Here is a 12884-nt window from a genome sequence, read left to right as displayed (position 1 = left end):
ACTGAACTTGAAAACTTCTGGTCTTCGAGGTGTCTCCCTCAACCTCCTATGGAATCAAGGGCATGTCTAAGAGTATACCTGAAAACCTTTGTTGCTCTTTTGTGTGGTGAGCATGTGTAATGCTGAAGACGGAAGGCAGGAGCCTTGCTCATGCTAGGCAAACATTGTTATCACTGAGCTAGACCCACATCCCCAAACTTTTATTTGAAAGGCAGGATAACAGAGATTTAAATGCACAAGTAATTTCCCTTTCATTTCCTACCACTACCTCTAGGAATGACAAGATACCTATTCTGAATGATGAACGGATACTAGAGTTAGCCCTGTCAAATAGCATTCTAGTTTTCAAACAAGTGTGAAGTTACAGTTTTTCTTTAATTACACATGGGTTTGTCACCACAACCCAGAAAATTATTGAAAAATTAGTATTGCATATGTCCTCCTTGTAAGGCAGTGGCAAATGGGTCTGCCTGGCAATCAGACCTAATGTCCTGCTGCTTGACAGCTGAAACAATCAGTGGGGATAAGTGCGGAGAATATTCACAACATTTAATGGCAAGTTAAATTACCATTTTTATTGTATGCAATTTCTTGAGAAAATAAATAGGTAATATGCTAGGAGGGATAGCTTCAGAGTAATGCGTGCTTGCTCACACAGCCACGTACCCGCTCCTATTTGAGAGGAACAAACAAATACCCTCTCTGGCATAAATGTCCTGAAGGAAACGTGTAATTTACTGTCCCCACGGCACATTCAATTGAATACCGTACCTTCTTCAGGAAAAAAAAAAAAAAAAAAAACAAACAAAACAACAGCAACAAAAAAAAACCCAGAAGCAAAATATAGGTTATCAAGCTGTATAGTGTAAATGTGACTATCAGGGCCGCGAGTAGCCACAGACCCCTGAGGCTTGTTTTGCCCCTCTACTGGATTGTTTTGGATGTAAGGTAAGCTACTACTTAGGGCATAAATCCAACAGTTTCCAGAAAGATCTGAATCTTTGTTTCAGGGCTTGGAAGAGAAAAGGAGAACTCAAAACGTGCAGTATTCAGAAACAACCTGGGAACACTGAACAAACAATAAGAAACCAGAACCACCTTGCACCTCCTAAAGGGCGTCTTGAGAACACTACCTCTTAAGGCAGAGGGAAGGCTCTTTTGGTCCATGGAGGGGCAAATACAGAAACAGGGAAGGCAGAAACACAGAACAGGAAGGGTTAGCCAGGCCCTGTGTGAGTGCATATGAGCTCTTGGCATTGCTCACATCCTTAGCTACCAAGGGAAAATTCTTTCCAAGGATTTGGAAGGAAGCTCTGTTAAGATGTTCTAAGCTTTTTATGTGAAAAGTGATGACCATAGGGAGTTAGTAAAACTCCTGGTGCAAAAAATAAAAATAAATAAAAAATACCATAGGGACAGTAGAGGGAGCTCAATGCTATGTTTTAGTTGGGTATCATTCAACCTTTGAGTACCCTGAATCTTAACTTGACCTAGTCTTCCATTTCATGATTCCATGGATTGGTATGGCTTTTCCTTAAGAAAGAGTTAAAAAACAATTTTTTACCAGAAATATGAAAGACTCTCTTTTCTCCAAAGCAAACAGAAACGTGTTGGTCGTAACCCAGCCCTGGAGCTCTGCAGCCGTGTCAGCAGTGAGACGCGTGGCTCTGACTGACGCTGGATTAACTATTTCATAGGGGAAAATAATACACCTCCTTTGTAGGGAGCAAGACGCACAACTAACAGCAGGACAAATTCCAGTCCTTAAATACAGCAATTTAATCTGAGTCTGCAAACCCTCTTTGCAGCTGAGGCAAGACCACAGGTAGTACCACATACCTCATTACATGGTGGGCATGCTCAAATTTTATTTCATTTTTTTTCCAAGGTAGGGTCTCACTCTGGCCCAGGCTGACCTGGAATTCACTATGGAGTCTCAGGGTGGCCTCAAACTCACTGCGATCCTCCTACCTCTGCCTCCTGAGTGCTGGGATTAAAGGCGTGCGCCACCATGCCTGGCTAGGAGTATTTTTTATATGGGAGAGAAAATAGCCCTGACAATCATGTTAATGACCATAAAATTTCAATCTAAGCTGACATGATCTTTCTCCCAAATCTGACCATTAAGAACCCTAGAGAGCTATTCCTCCTCTCATTGAATAGTCCTCATTTTCTGAAAAATCTTCCATCCTTCTTGCAGCAGGAGACAGGTGACAAGCTGATGAGTTGTGAATGCACATCTCTGTGTTGTGACATTTACAGTCCATGACCCTCTGCCAACCTTGGCCTTCAGCACTTACTGGGGCTTTCCGATGGCTTCACATGTCAACTCAAGCGCATCCCCTTCCCGGGTTAGGCCTTGTAGCGGGTAAGTCATCTGAATGTGCACTTGAGGCTTATCTGCGTGACAGCAACACAAAGTAAAATGTTTAGCAAATGATATCATCAGGAAAACCTGACTCACATTACTGCCACAAACCCCACGCTCCTAGCACTTCTCCCCTTCCGCATGCCTTCGGTAACATCCTTCTAATTACTTAGTAATCCTGGCATTTGCTCAAATTAAATTGACTAATAACTCTGAGGAGTGAACCTCCAATAGATAAGAGATTCATAAGCCAACTGCGCCACATCAAACATTTCCTGTGAAATACATTTTGTTACATTGAAGTTTATCTCCATACTCAGTCAAGCTCAAGGAAACTCATTTGCCTTCATGCTGAGGTGAAGCCAGATATTTGTGGTGCTCAGAATTGATACATTTTATCATATATCATCTATTACTATGCGACAATATGTTGTGACACTGCATATTAATAAGTTTGCCTCTTCTCTGCTCTTGCTTTCAAATTGTTCCCTGAATTCCACTCAAATAGTTTGAAGAGGAGACCTGGAAAGGAGGTCTCCAAACAGAAACTCACATTTCAGTATGAACACAACAGAAGAAAGGAAACTGACATTTGCTATTCAGAGGCTATCCCGGGACTCGCCATCGGTAGTGGACTCAGCAGTGTTAGGGATGAGAACTGGCGCCCACAGAACAAAGCAGCTAATCCAAGGGCAAAGACAGAGAGAGCCATCTCTAGAATGCCTTGTAAATGGGTTTCTGACTACAAACTCTATTTCTCAGCAGCAGTCAATAATCAGAGTCAAGTACAGCTTCCTAATACCATGATGTCTTTATGAAAGTGACACAAGTTTTTTTTTTTTTTTTTAATCTCTAATAGAACTGTGCTTGTTAGTGAGTTGGGGTGTGGGTATCAGAAGTGACTGATGGTATAGTCAGTGAACAGGGAGGGAAACAGAAGTGCTTAGAAATGGCATGTACCGTACCAATACATACATTTACAAATGAAACCTGAATGAAACTATTTTTTTCTATTCTTTTTCATTTAATTCTGAGGATCTGTAAATGCACATTTTTGTAAATATACCCAAGAGTATTAAGTGTGAGAGGGCAAGACATCAGTTGGCTGAAAGGTCAAAACAATTAGTATAGTTTTACTTTCCTTCACAATCAAATCACCTAACCCATAGCCACTTGGCCTTTTACAAGCAGTGGTGAGCTCATTAGCATTCATCCTATGGAATAGAGAGAAGACAGAAGTATGGCCAGGCTCAACTAATCTCACTCGCACACCACTATGGACAGGACGCCTTCACTGGGGACAGCTGCTGCCAGGTGCATTTTAATAGTCTCCTTCCTATCACAGATCTTTCTCTCATGTCGCTGAAAAGTGCATGACATTTAAGTCCTTTTAAAAGAGCCCCCTTGGATACCCACTAGCGTGCATCGCCATTGTGAAGTGGCACTACTTTCCAAGGAGCTATGCCAATTTTCAAACAACATAAAGCTGACAAGCCCCAAAGCTGCAGCTGACCCTTGCAAGTAACACAGCCCATTTCTTGGACATGTTGACAAAGAAAATGTTAAAAAGTAAAAGCAAAATGGTGAGGATCCTGACAAGGGGATTGGGAATGCAATTACTAAAGAAAGGCATAAATATTTACATAAGACAAACAGGGTGACCTTGAACTCAAACTAGATGCTGGGCTGAAGCAAAAGCTCTGGGTACCCTAGTTTAGAGCTGCAGGCCACATCTTAAACACAATCATGGGGTGCCTATCTATTATTTTTAGTTATGTCAGTTCCTAGCTATTTGGTGAAATCTATTTAAAAAATAAAAATCAAAATGTATGAAAGAAGAGTATGCTATTAAATGCACAGATAATAAAAGACCTGTTACCTAATAATTCTTAGAAACCAAACAAATAGTACTTGAAAATCAAATAGCACTATAGAAATCTGAGTTAAGGGACCTTTGTCATTCTTACACCAAAACAATTCTTACACCAAAACTAAACTTAGAGCCCAAATTTGGCCCAAATGTAACATTTCCTTATAGGTAAATCCATAATCCACACAAAGGCTACATTGTTAACGCACTGCTGACTTGGGCCCATTAAGGAAAATCAGAAAGCTTGCTGGCCTATGTAAAAAGTTTCTGTTGTTTACAAGTAAACAGAAAGAGTATATTTTCTAATGCAGTGCACTGAGGGTTTTATATGCTCAGCTTCCATTTAGTAATAGTGTTGAAAAATCTAATCTACCCTGCCTCTACAGCACCACTGACTTTGTTTTATTTAAATGTTTTTTTAATGTCCTAATGAGCTGTTTCCCAGTTGTCAATTATGCACATAAATCAGGAACAATAAGGAAGGGCTGGCCAGACCTGGAATTTATTTTGAAAATTCATTTACTTAGCCATAGAAAACACACCACCAGTTCTGATCACCCACCCTCCCAATTCACTTTGTAGATTTCTGGAGAAATACTCACTATGTTATACAGAGGTTCAGCTGCCACAGTTCCCGTAATGGCTGGCAGAAAAGGCAAACATTAAGTTTGCTCCCTTCACTGACGCATGCAGTATTTATGGGCATATTGTCTGACCATGGGCAGCTGGGCTATCTTCATCTCCTCTAACCCAAACAAGGTCTATGTGCCAACATCTATTCCTAGGGGCATGGAGGACTTAAAAACATACTCTCTTTCCCCTTCCTTTGTCCTAACTGAGGAACTGAAGTATCCCCAACAGGTGGTACAGGAATACCGGGGTTCCACTAATACCTTCAGAAGTGGGGGACACTAGATTTTCCCAGGAAGATTCTGACTACAGTATAAGTATGTGAAAATATCCAACAATCCAGATGGCTGATTGAATAGCCCAGAGCTCATCATTTATATTTTAATTATGTTCATAAATCAAATGTTATAACCCACCAAATCTTTTCTGAAACTGAACCAGACTCCTAAGATTTATTTTTAAGTAATGAGGTAAAACCTAGTACATTTTCTGGGGGGTCATTTTATGCCTCAGTTGGTGTTGTAAGGCACAAGGCTAAAAGCCAAATGACACTCTCTACCCAAGTGCAGCAACTGTACAGAAATATATTGCTCAGAATGGCTTAATGTCATTATAAAATGGGACTGCTATATAAAAAAATAAGAAGAGTGAAGCCCATGCACTTAAGAAGCATTACAGTTATACGGATGGCATCAGCAACAGCCAATCAATTAGGTGGCAGGATTTGAGGTTTTCATAACACACTGTAATTTTTTTAAACCCTATAAACAACACTTAGCAAGACTGCTACAGCAGACAAAATTTGTTCATCAGTCAAAGTTGCACAGAGGGTTAAATACCAGGAGGATTTAGGTCACACTACAGTAGCAACCAATTAAAAAAATAATATTAGAAAGGCATTCTGATTTGATGAGACTTTCTTTAAATGTACTTTGCTCTTGCTATAAAGGGGAAAATATAAAAGGAAACTCTTAAAGAGGGTTTGAATGGCTTGCTGGCAGATTACAATTGATTTCATGCCAGTCTGACCTTGCACCACGTTCTATGATCTTTTCAGAAGATGAAACTCAAGATTCTGTAACCTGTATTTCAATTTCCTATGTAAATGAAGAGGTACAGTCTTCTCTCTGGACTTCAACACTAACACATCAAGCCTAGGCATTTTTTTTTTTTTTTTTGTTGAAAACACTTACAAAGATGCTTTTCAGTTTCCTTTGGACTGGGTGTCACCTTTACAGTGCAGCAGAGTGCAGACGAAGAGCTAGGGTTGATGGGGGGTTGTCTTGATATCCTGGTAGAGATCTATTGTCCTAGAGGCACCTGCTACCTTTTCTTACTCCCAGAGAATGTCTAAATCATGGAAAATATTCTTTTTCTTTTACATGTGTATGTGTGTAGGGTATCTTCTTCTTCTTTTTTCTTTTTTGAGCTAGGGTCTTCACTCTAGCCCAGAATGACTTGGAATTCACTCTGTATTCTCAGGGTGGCCTCGAACTCATGGTGATCCTCCTACCTCTGCCTCCCGAGAGCTGGGATTAAAGGCATGTGCCACCATGCCCAGCACTTTTATAAAACATTTTTTATTATTTATTTGCAAAGAGAAATAGAAGAGAAGGAGATGAATGGGCAAGCCAGGGCCTCTATCCACTGCAAAGGAACTCTAGACACATGTGCTGCTTTGTGCATCTGGCTGTACATGGACACTGGGGAATCGAACTCAGGTTGCCAGGTTTTATAGGTAAGTGTCTTAACCACGAGCAATCTCTCTATCCCTGTCTCTGCCTCTTCAGTACTGGGTTGATGCGTCCTTGCCCCTATGCCTGGTATTTATGTGGGGACTGAAGACTGAATTTAGGTTCTCATGCTTGGCAATCACTTACCATCTTCCCAGCATCCTCAATCCTAATGTTCTTTGATGTGCTGACTACAAGGGCTTGATTATAAATCTCTACCTGCAACTGTATGTGGAACAGGACCCGAGCTTTCCACGTTCCTCACTTCATTTTGATGCCTTATGCAGAAACTAGGCAAATATGGGCATCCACACTTGTGGATGGAGGGTTCTAGTTTCAAGTACTAGCAGGGACAGCTCAGGGCAGTATTGGCTCAGATGGTGCCTGAATGGCCCAGTAAAGGCCTGGGTTAGTTAGCCTCTGTGCACTGGGGCCTGGAGGAAGCACTGACTGAAGTCTCTGTCAGTTATGGAGGATTACAGCAGTATGGAGTAGTCTGGAGCTGTCTGAACTAAAGTGAGAATCTACAGACGACTGAGCCGGGCTGGAGGACAGACAGTGTGAGAACTCTCAGAGAGGTGAAAGGGGACATCCTGAAAAAACATTTCTTTGTTGTCCTTGTTGCTTTCTATTGTACTAAGACATTCATGACTAATTTTCCTATAGTTTATTTTGTTTGCTTTCAAGGTAAAAAGACCTCCTACTGTCACATGTGCTACACAAATCATAGCACTTAAAATTATACTTCCTAACTGGGTGTGGTGGCTCATGACTGTATTCTCTAAGCTCTTGGAGCAGAAGGATTGCCCTAAGCTGGAGGCCAGAGTGGGCTATAGTGTGAATTCCAGTAAAGGCTGGTCTATGGAAGGAGGTCTTTACTTAAAAAATCAACCACCACCAAGAAAACTCCATAATCAATTATACCACTTAAGGAGGGATGTGTTATTAAGGGAGTACAAGTCAGCTGGGCGTGGGAGGCAGAGGTAGGAAGACTGCCATGAGTTCAAAGCCACCCTGAGGCTACTGAGTGAATTCCAGGTCAGCCTGGGCTACAGCTAGACCTTACCTCAAAAACCCAAAAAGAGGGGGACAAGTCAACTCTAGTGGGAGTGAGATGGACCAAAGACCATGTGGCACATTAGAATGTTGTTTCTCTTGTTGAAATGTGCATGCTATTTTGTGGACATTAAAACTACTGCTAACTCAAAGCACTGAATTTGATTCCATACTCTCAAAGGCTCTATTGCCAATAGGGCTATATTTACAGAGGACTTACCCACACCACTGATGCAATCTTCACCATTTGGAAGCTTAAGAGTGCTACTCTATAAGGAGGGAGGTTTTGTTTAGTTTATAAATTTCAGGTAACTTAAAAAAGTACTACCTGCCAATGCCTGGCAAACATAAGGCATTCTGAAACACAGCTACCAGAAGGAGTAAAGGAAGGAGTAAGTGAATTAGAAGTGAAGCAATGACAGGAAATGGACTTTAGGAAGAACAGATCCTGAATCCATCCTGACTCTCTAAATAAGATAACTGTTGTTCTTTTGGAAGGTCAGGCCAGCTGCTCACACTGGAGGATCAGCCCGAGCTCTGGTGGAGGGACTTCCATTTTATCAACTATCTATCTGACATTTCTGGAATATCTCAAAGTGACATCTTAGGGGACACACAACAGAATATTTTGTTTGACCATTCTTTCCAGATTTTCAGAGGCCAGTGTCATAACCATTTAACCTTCTACAGAGTAAAATCCTGATCTTGAGTTAAAAAATCATTAAGTGAAGAGTGTACATTCGAAGACCAGTTTCACCACGTGAATTCTGGATGTTAATAAGCAAAACAGACCTGTCTTTTATAAACATGCTAGGTCACTGAGAAGTAGAATAGGCCTCTTTTCAGGGTGTGCCTGCAGATGGCAGAAGGAAGAGGCCTGTTCCTTAAGGATTAACCAAGTCTTGTTTGCAATGCCATTGGCCTAATGCTCACTCTTAGCATTTAGGAATATTGGCTACTTGCTACTAAGCCTCCTGCCGACTTGGATCCTGTGATGAGTGTTTTGTTTCAAAGATGGTGGGGATGAGACAAGTATGCCCAATGTGGAAACAAGGCTATTTTGCTTTGAAGACAACCTGGGAACAGAATTGATGGGGAAGAGAATTTAACAGAGAAGCTGCTCTTGGAGCTAAGTCTTAACCTTCACTCCAAACAAGAAAGAGATTCCGATTTCCAGGTTTTACTTCTTCCTTCACTGCAGGGTACTATCAATACCAGAGAAACATTTATTTTGTTACAGAAAAAGAACAAGTTTTGATCATCTCCTCAATGCCCAATTTTCCACCAGTTGAGGGAATGTTAAAAAAAAAAAATCTACCCTTCTTTGGACCTTGGATGAACAGGAATATAGATTTATAAAAACCTGGCTACATCCAGTCAATAAAACTCATTTTGAAATGATGCCTACGTACACGATTAACTGTCAGATGATCATCAGAGCAGGGGAGGCATCCAAACACTCCGTTCTAGAGGTTTTGTTTCATTCTGTCTTTCATGACTTAGCTCTTATTTATTTATTTTTTTACAAGCACATACACACCCCTCACAAAATGAGGATTTCTTGTAAAACATTTTAAAGAACATGACTATGATGGGTGAAATCAAAGACTCACAGCAGTAATTCCAGAGCTCACATTAGCCTGCATCCAGAGGAAGGCTCTCCTCCTTTCTGCACAATACTCTGAATTTCATATGGAGGGTCACAGCAGCCCTTTGAAATCCCAGCTTATGTCGCTATGTGTTGCCACCTTGATGCTATTTAGACAGTTTTCTTTCAGCAGGCAGACAGTGAACTGTTCTCGTTTAAACAGGCTGCTGTTTGACAAGAGTGCATTTCCTCATACCTCAAGCTCTACTGGCCATGCTACAATTGCATCCTGCTCAGGTATAATCAACTGCGTTGTAAATCTGGGCAACCTATAGAGCATTTGCAAGGAAAAAAATGCACAGAAAGACTTAAAGGATCATATAGCTCAGCACATTAAAAAGCCAAAACTGTTCTCTGTGTAACATCTAAGAAAACAGAGCTTTGAATTCTAGCTTTGTGAACATAATTATTTTCTGTTTTAAACATTTAGTTGCATGCTGCTGCGGTACCCTTGCTGGGTCTTGGAGTGAAAGCTAGCAAAGTAAGAGGCCTACTGTATGTTCTTCATTCCCGGCAACGTTCCTATGAGAAAACCTTATTAATGAGCTTGCAAACGAGCACCCAACAGGGAAATGTCACAAACAAGAGCGGCTAATGCCCCAGAAAATCAAATAACTGAACACTTGGCTGATTGTGGTGCCTTTCATATTTATAATAAAAAGGAAAGGGGGGAGACTTTAATTCACTGATTCTGAAAGGGTCAACACCTTGCTGAACAAAACAACTCATTTATTTATGTTCAGAAATCTCCAGATGATAAATTACATTGATGTTAATCACTTCAATGCATACTACACAATTAATATCTGTACTCACCAAAATTTAAGCATTATTAAAAGTATGACAGCACACACATCTGGCTGATTTTTCACATAATTGGGCACAACAATTTCTCCTGGTAGCACAAATAAGGGTACTAACAAACAAACACTGAAAAATACTGGTTCAATTAATTAGGGCTTGAATCCACAAGACAAAAGCAATTCTAGCCACAGCTCAAGCCTTGTCATCTACACACGGAGGCACACCATCTTACAGAAGTGTGCCCTTTTCTTTCTTTTTTGTTTTTAGCCTTCGTCCCTTTTTTCTCTGTCATACTTACAGTAGGCTAGCCACTGGCGTACAATGCAGACTGCCATTCTTTCATTTCCCTTGGGGCATTGTTTGTATGAAAGGATATGTAAAACTTCTACAGAATTCTACCAATGGTCACTTAACCCTACTTACATCCTGGTTGACATTCATTTGTCTGAGAAGAAATGAAGAAATGTTCCCATAGACCTTCAATGATCAAAATGATGCAGTGTGAAACCAACTGAGGATACTTACCAGTTCCCAAATCTGGTTAATTTGCTCGAGGTCACCTTATTTACCCAGGGTAGAATGCTGGGTTTGTGAAGGGCTTGATATTTCATGGTAATGACAGTTATTACTCAGAATATAAACAAATCTTCTTAGGTGACAAAGGAAAGACTATTACACATAATAATGATATATTTATAATTTTACAGCCTTTTTTTAGTTTTTAAAGATTTTTATTCATTAGAAAGAGAGGGACACAGAGAGAGGAGCACACCAGGGCATTCACTACAAACTCCAGACGTATGTGTCACCTTATGCATCAGGCTTATGTGGGTACCAGGGAGTGAACCTGGGTCCTTAGGCTTTGTGGGCAACCACCTTAACTGCTAAGCCATCTCTCCAGCTCTCTAGCTATTATTACATAGATCCTGGTAAGGTTAAAGCAATAAAGGGGTGGGCTTAAGGAAGTTGGGTCTCATAAGTGGCTAATGAAGTTGTGAAAACTCTAAAGAGGTAAATGAACTCTTTAGATCATAAGCAAAATGTGCTAGCTGCGATTTTATTCATTTTTCCTGGTCAATAGCTATTAAAGGATTTTTTTTAGGGATCAGTGATCCCATAAAGGTTAAGAGTGGAGGAGACTTTAGGGATTTGAGTCAGTTTTAAAATACGAGTGTAATGTTACTCCTCACAGGTGTCCTCAATAACTCAACGCCCACACAGGCTGGCTCCTGAACAAATGATAAAGAATCCCGTGCACTCAGAAATCTTCCTCTTCCTATGGTGTCACTTGTCTGCAGAAAATGGGCTAATATGAGGCAATGGTGCGCAACCACCACCGCTGGGTATGGCTAGTAAGAACCGGGCCGGATTACCACATGCGTCAGGCCTCAGGGGCAGAAGGCTTTTGACATTACATAGCTGCTGCTGTTTGAAGACACTACTAAAGAATTCCTGGCTGACTCCATGGGCTTTAAACGGAGCAATGCTTCAAGGTGACATTCTTGAGCACTGATAGCCTTACCTGTGACTTCAATCCAGCCCCTGAATTCCCATTCAGAATCATACAGAGCTCTGTAATTCTTAACCTTCCTTTATACAAAAATTTCCCCTACATATAGTCCAACAAACTAAAAGAGATTATATCAAGAATAAACTGTATGACTTAAGTTTAGTCAAATACAGTGTTGATTATGAAGGGCACAGTAAGACCTGAAATGCTCACTAGGTATAGATTCAAGTTTGGAGGGTGTTAAATTGACCTTCCTGCAGGGAGGAGCCAGCAGCACTTGGTTAGATTGGAGCCAAATGATTCAGACACAGAACCTTGTCCATTTTCTAAGAAGGACAAATTTCTCTTGAACCTATGGACAGCAAAAACAAGGCAAAGGATCATCGTTACAAGGTCCTGGAGGTGCATTGCTGGAAACAGTGTGTATTTAGTAGTGAAGCTAATTTGGTAAATGGGAGAGGCCAAATGGTCTAAGCTCTGGATAGTCTGGAAAACTACTGCAAGAGTTTTGGGGTTGAAACTGGGTGAATATCTACTCAGGACTCACAAAGGAACTAATGTATTATTAAAGCTAATGGGCCCCTACAAGGAAAGTTAATGGATATTAAGTTTGCTTAAATGAATTACATATTAACAAAGTCACAAGAAATCTACTATCTGCCAATTTAGATAATATCTGATCATTTCTGTTTTCCCATTATAGGGACATTACAGCACAATAGTTTTAGTGATATGAAAATTATAAGCATGATGCTCATAATGAAGCTATATAATGAAGTAGACAAAATGAATTAGCAAGAAAACCTGTATTATATAATGTTTAACTGAGCCAAGCTCACAGGGTATGAAAAGGTTGGGATGGGATGGTCACTTATACACAACGATTTGCAACTTTCTCTACCACCTGCTTTGTTCAGGCAATTAAATGAGGTGACAAAGAGTTTATAGTTTGAATAATAGCTTTCAAAGACATATCCTAATCCCTGAAACCTGTGAATGTGTTCTCAGTATCCCTTGAAAAAAAGGGTCTTTGCAAATCCAATCAACCTAAGGCTCTCAAGATGGCAGTGCTCTGGATTGTCTGGATGGGCGCTATACCAATGCAAAGTGTCCTTGTGAGAGTTGCTTTTGTAAGTGATGTATTCCCCGGTAAGCTGCTCTTACTCAGGTAAATAATGTTTGACTCATGCTCATGTAGGAAACCCCAAATCAGCTCCAGGAACTCCCAGCACCCTGGTCCTGGACGAGGCATAGAAGGACTCTTT

General features: G+C 40.6%; 1 protein-coding gene across 8 annotated transcripts in view; it reads right to left on the bottom strand.

Annotated features, from left to right (window-relative positions):
- The window catches only part of Cadm1 (cell adhesion molecule 1), a 371074-nt gene that overhangs the window by 52017 nt on the left and 306173 nt on the right, over nucleotides 1–12884 (bottom strand). For all 8 annotated transcript variants that reach the window (XM_045144994.1, XM_004666445.2, XM_004666446.3 and 5 more), the window contains exon 6: nucleotides 2301–2400. In XM_045144994.1, the coding sequence (XP_045000929.1) occupies nucleotides 2301–2400 (100 nt within the window). The remainder of the gene's footprint in view (nucleotides 1–2300; nucleotides 2401–12884) is intronic.

This window comes from Jaculus jaculus, chromosome 3 (genome assembly GCF_020740685.1).
Source record: "Jaculus jaculus isolate mJacJac1 chromosome 3, mJacJac1.mat.Y.cur, whole genome shotgun sequence".
Lineage (NCBI taxonomy): Eukaryota > Metazoa > Chordata > Mammalia > Rodentia > Dipodidae > Jaculus > Jaculus jaculus.
The sequence above is the reverse complement of the archived record's forward strand: the minus strand, read 5'-3'. Positions and strand labels throughout refer to the sequence as shown.